Source organism: Cyprinodon variegatus, unplaced genomic scaffold (genome assembly GCF_000732505.1).
Source record: "Cyprinodon variegatus isolate N-32 unplaced genomic scaffold, C_variegatus-1.0 Scaffold140, whole genome shotgun sequence".
Taxonomy (NCBI): Eukaryota; Metazoa; Chordata; class Actinopteri; order Cyprinodontiformes; family Cyprinodontidae; genus Cyprinodon; species Cyprinodon variegatus.
The window spans coordinates 997868-1003115 of NW_015150593.1; the positions used below are offsets into that span (position 1 = coordinate 997868).

At 41.6% G+C, this 5248-nt stretch overlaps 1 protein-coding gene across 4 annotated transcripts in view; it reads right to left on the bottom strand.

Annotated features, from left to right (window-relative positions):
• Positions 1 to 334: 334 nt before the first annotated feature.
• Positions 335 to 5248, bottom strand: part of flnc (filamin C) — a 37000-nt gene continuing 32086 nt past the window's right edge. For 2 of the 4 annotated variants that reach the window (XM_015376744.1, XM_015376741.1), the window contains 5 exons: positions 3529 to 3661; positions 3275 to 3451; positions 2963 to 3181; positions 2316 to 2537; positions 815 to 1002 (listed from right to left, as the gene is read on the bottom strand). In XM_015376744.1, coding sequence (XP_015232230.1) covers positions 815 to 1002; positions 2316 to 2537; positions 2963 to 3181; positions 3275 to 3451; positions 3529 to 3661 — 939 coding nt within the window. Of the gene's footprint in view, positions 1003 to 2315; positions 2538 to 2962; positions 3182 to 3274; positions 3452 to 3528; positions 3662 to 5248 lie in introns of all 4 variants that reach the window. The other 2 variants (XM_015376740.1, XM_015376743.1) reach the window with 2 other exon arrangements.

Sequence of the window (5248 nt, forward strand, 5' to 3'; positions counted from 1 at the left end):
TAGAGCCATTCCTTCTTAACTCTAAAATGTTTTCTCTCATGATTGGCCTAAATTAAGCAACATCCATTTTGGCTTCAAGTCTGACTAACTTCATCTGTCTCTGCTGAAGAGTAGCTTCCCCACAGCATGATGCTGCCATGTGGACAAAAAGTTACATTTTTGTGTTATTTCCAGTGTCCTGTTGATGTCTAATGACAAACTGCAATATTAACTTTTAAAAAAAAGCCTTTAATTCGCCACTGTTTGTACAAGTTTTTTTGGTTTTTTTTATCAGAATTTCTAATTAAACCAATAAACCACCTTATGAGTGCCTGAGTTTAATCAAATAACTCCAATCATTTTTGGCAGGAAAGTTAGTAAATAAATCTTTATTAGGTCTTCAAAGACTTACCAAAAAGGTTAATAACAAAAAAAATGTAATCTTTCATTCTTAAACCATACAAAACCACAGAACAACAAACTTTAACACCATCAATAAGTTCAGCATCTCTTAACTATTGAAGTGTGTCGCCTGTTTACATCAATACAGTAAAGACGGAGCAGATTTTAATCAACAAGCTTCACACAAACCCTCTACTGCTCCATTCCTGCTAATCTACGTCTGAGTGTATCACTCATTTCAGAAGTCAATAAAAAAAAAAAAACATTGGCACAACTGATTTTCAACAATCAGTACAGCTGCAAGCAAAGTTATTTCGTTTTTGGTGAGCACTTTGAAAAGTGTGCTGCGTCAGAAAACCTGAACTAAAGAAGTTTGTTTGCAGATGATCAGAAAGGAGTACAGGTCTAGAAATTGTTGCGTATTGCAGTTTTTTTAAGGTGCGGTCACTTTGTAGGGGCTCCCTGGGACATTGTCGTCTCCCCATTTGACAATGACGGTATAACTGCCTTTATCCTTGACTGTATAGGTGACGTTGTACATCTTGTTTCCCATGTGTTTGACATAAACCTCCTCACATGGAGCTTGGGGTCCATGCACACCCACCATCAGCATGTTGGTACCTGGACAGAATGATAAAAAAAAGAGATTTTATAGAAACCAAACATGACTTTCCTTTCCTAATCAGCCCAACTCATTTTAGATGTATTTTCACTTTAAAAAAAAGGAGTCTTGGTAATCTTCATGTTGTTTTTTGCTAACTTCTTTTAAATCGTTATCTAATCAGTACGTAATCTACACTCCCGAAAACTAATATGAGCTTGATCTGATTTTATCACATGAGGCATATGGAGGCTTATCAAAGGGTACGCTGTAATTTTCTTGTTCAATGTTTCCTCCTTTTCTGCAGGTTGTTAATGATGTTTTCTTCTTAAAAGGTTATCTATTTGTGATATTTATGAATACAGAAAAACACTACAGCCTTATGTGAAAGTGCTACAGTACCAGGAGTCTGGTAACCTGACTACGCCAGATGGATTTGCTCCGCATATCCATCTGGAAACCTTCCGTTGAAGTAATTTTGGGAAGGGGCGAAAATACTGGTTAGCTGATTGGCCTATGTTGGTGATAGACGGGCCAAATAAACCAATCAGATCAACAAAGCATATGACGTACTAACAGAGCGACGACGAAGAGGAGCCAATTGATAGATCAAACTCTTGCTGAAACCAGTCGGGAGAAGAGCAAAACCATATTTTCCTCTGCTTTTCCAGAGCAGTGTTTTGCTCTTCTTTCAGTGAAGAAATACTCTGTAATTCCGATAAAACTTGCTAGATAGCCACGCTAACGCTAGTTTCATCGGCTGAAGCCGCCATGTTCTTTAGACTGAACTGTCGCGCTTCTCGTTGCGTCACACCTCAACCCGCCTCAAAGCCAACGCTGATTGGACGTTCGTTTGGTGAACGGCTCCAAATTTTCTTCAACGGAGAGTCTCCAGACTGATTAGCGAGTGAAATCTTGAAAGCTCGCGAGATCAGGATGGTCTCACGAGGCTAGGAGTCTGGTAACATTGGCAACAAGTCAGTTTCTTACTTATATGGGTGTACCCTATGCAATTATAACGCTCCAGAATCCTTAATGATCGATCTTGAATTTTTTTTTCTTGTCGGTTTAGCTTTATTTTCTAGTAAAGTCAAACTGAATACATTCAAAGCAGGATTATCCATTTTTTTCTCTTCCATGTGCCTTTAAGAAGAAAATATTTTGTGAGATCCCACAAAGAATATATAGACTTTATTTGAATGTGTTTTTACTGTTAGGATTAGCATCTTTAATGACCATTAGGTGCAAATGCATCCATGCAAATGGAAAATAATCCCTCTGTTTGGTATGTGTGTACAATTCCCAGAGATATATCCTAAATGTATCTTCCCACCTGCTTTGCTGCAGTCAACAGTGAAGTTGTTTTTCTGCCCGACCAAAGCTTTAGACAGTCCCGCTCCACGACAAACAACCTTGCTGGCGTCACATTTCAGTGCTGCTGAAGTAGCGGAGGACGACGAGCTGTAGGCGGCGCCGACTTTGGCGGTCTTTGTGACAGTTTCCACCAAAACGGAGGAGGTCTCGTGGAGGCTGTGTCCCCCTGACAGACGCGCTCCTGCAGAGGAGGAGAGTAACAGAAAACTTATCGGAAAATGTCGTGCCTTCGATGTTACATAACTCACTGAGTATCAACAGAGGAATGAGGAAAGCACAGAAGCTGTTGATTAGTTCAAATTCAGACAAAAAAGAGAAAGTGGCTCCAATAGAGAATTATCTAACACCACTCGGGGATAAGGTAAACTCTCATAACTTCTGGGGGATTCTTAAAATCTTGAAGGTATCACATTAAAAAAACTAATAACCAGTGAAAGGAAAATACTGGATGGCTGTAGTGAAGAAGACTGGCAGCTTTCATCAATAGAGGCACAGATGCGTATGACATAACCTGCCACAATTTCTTTCTTTTTAGCAGAACATTTGTCTCATTATTGTGACATTTGTCATCCACAGATCAGATGGAGGAATGACTGTCGAGCAGACCTGTGATTTTGGCTTTGAAGGGGCTGCCCACTATGTGCTGAGGCCCGCCGTATTTGATGGTGATCAGATAGTTGCCGGGCGCCATGGGCGTGTATGTGATCCTGTAGCCTTCTGGACACTCCCGACAGTCCATCTTCACCTTGGAAGGCCCGTCGATGTTGACGGACAGAGCGCCTGAGCCGGCGTTACAGGTGTTGACCACGAACTCAGAGGGCACCCCTGGTGGAACGAGGAGCAGATTTTATCAGAACTCTTTTTTTTTTTTGCTGAATGTAACACGTTAATAGTGTAAGAGGTACATGTGATATCTACCTGTGGTTCCCCCCAGCAGGCCGGCGCCGTGCGCAGTGACCATCCCAGGATCAGCAATCAGACCTGGATCTCCCACTCGAACGTTAAAGGGGCTTCCAGGAATATGGCAGCCATTGAATTTGACATCTATGGAGTGGACGCCGTTCTCGCGTGGAATGAAGCGGATCGAGCTCTTGTCTGAAGGAACATTTTGAAATCATTTGAACTGTTGCTCCTTTGAAGTTAGAATGAAATTCATCTTTTTTTTCACATACCGCCATCGAGATCAGTGACGTAGCACTCCTCAGATGATCCGGAAGGCGTGTGAACTTTGGCGTCGACCGCGCCTCGGGCACCATTACGCTGCACCATGAAGGAAGCCTCCTGATTTACCTTTAAGTCTTTCTCCTACAGGAAAAAGAGAGGATTGCACCCAAACTATAGTCATTAATTTAATACATTTTTTTAGCTTTGAAAGAGACATTTGAATTTATTTAGTTTTTTCTCATAACTGCAGATTTAATGTCCACATAACAATAGAGACTCCCATCAATATTTGAATAAATGTCCATTTGCTCACTGTGGAGAAACAGCAGGCCTTCTGTAGGCATCAAATACATTCTGGATTTATTCTGGCAGAAAATTTGCCAACTTTTCTCATCAGAGCTTTTTCAAATTGCTTGATTTCCTGATACGGAGCCCACTTTTAATCATAGTCCATTAATTTTCTATGGGATTGAGGTCAGAGCTTTTGGAAGGCAATTTGAGAAGCTTAATGTAAGCTCTCCAGGGCTATTTCTGATATGTGCTGATGATCATAGTCCTGTTGAAAGACCAAACTGCATTTTATCCATCTGACCAAAATTATTCCCAGCTCAAAGAAAATTGGTCATAACATTCAGAAACCACCCAGGGACCATCGTAACGCGGTTCAATTGGGCAGCGTCAATGTCCACAGTCTAGCCGTTTTAAGGTCATCACGGACTAAAAGGACGGTGTGGAAGATAGAAGCCTCTGCCTCAAAATGAATGTCTGAAACCTGGAGCTATGGCAGCATCAGGGCTAGCTAAAGTGGTAGGTCACACATCCTGCAAACAGGAAGCCTGGGTTTGTATCCCAGCTGGGTGGAATGAGCTGCCGCTATGGGACCATTCACGCTAATGCCTGCTTTGGTGAGTGGCGGCCTGCTAGTGGTTAGGGCATTGCCCTTGGAATCCTGAGGTTCTGAATTTAAGCCCCACGGACCCCAATTCTGGCTCCCTGAACAAGACCTTTAACCTCCACACTGCTTCCCAGGCGCTGCACAAAAGCACCCCACTGCTCCCCAAGGGGATGGGTTAAATGCAGAGAGTTCATTTCTTTGCCCTGACAGTTTAATGACAATGTAAGATGGAAGGATGCGGCCATGCCCACCCATGCTAAGTGGCTCAAAGATATTATGTCATGCCTTACTCTTGAGAAAATTCGTCAATAACTAACTCAGAAGAAAACTTTTTTACTGTGTGCGGACCCTTTTTGAAGTACTTCCATCACTATAAATTGAGATAAAGATATTTCCCTGTCGACCTTCCTACCTATGTTGAACTTGAGTTCCAGTTAGGTTTTAAGTCTTTGGTGTTATCCAGGAACAGGGACCGACTGTACTATAACTATTACTGCTGGTATGGGTTAGGGGTTTTGTTTTGGTGGTGTTGCTTTCCCATTCTGACTTTTTTTTTTTCCTGTACACTCTAGACCTAGATGTAAACATCACAGTGTGCAATGTTGTATGTTAAAATGAAAATTCTATAAAAAAATATTCTGAGGAAAAAAAAAAAAAGATAGAGAACCGCCTCAAAGTTCTTCCACAGCTTAATTTGCTCAAACTTCAATAAAAGCTTGTGTTTAAATGCAACAGTGATCCTGAACAGCCGGGATACCTGGTTTCTGAAAGAGTTACAAGTTAAAGGAATAGTACACCCAAAACATGATTAGCCTTCATTTTCTACTCACCCC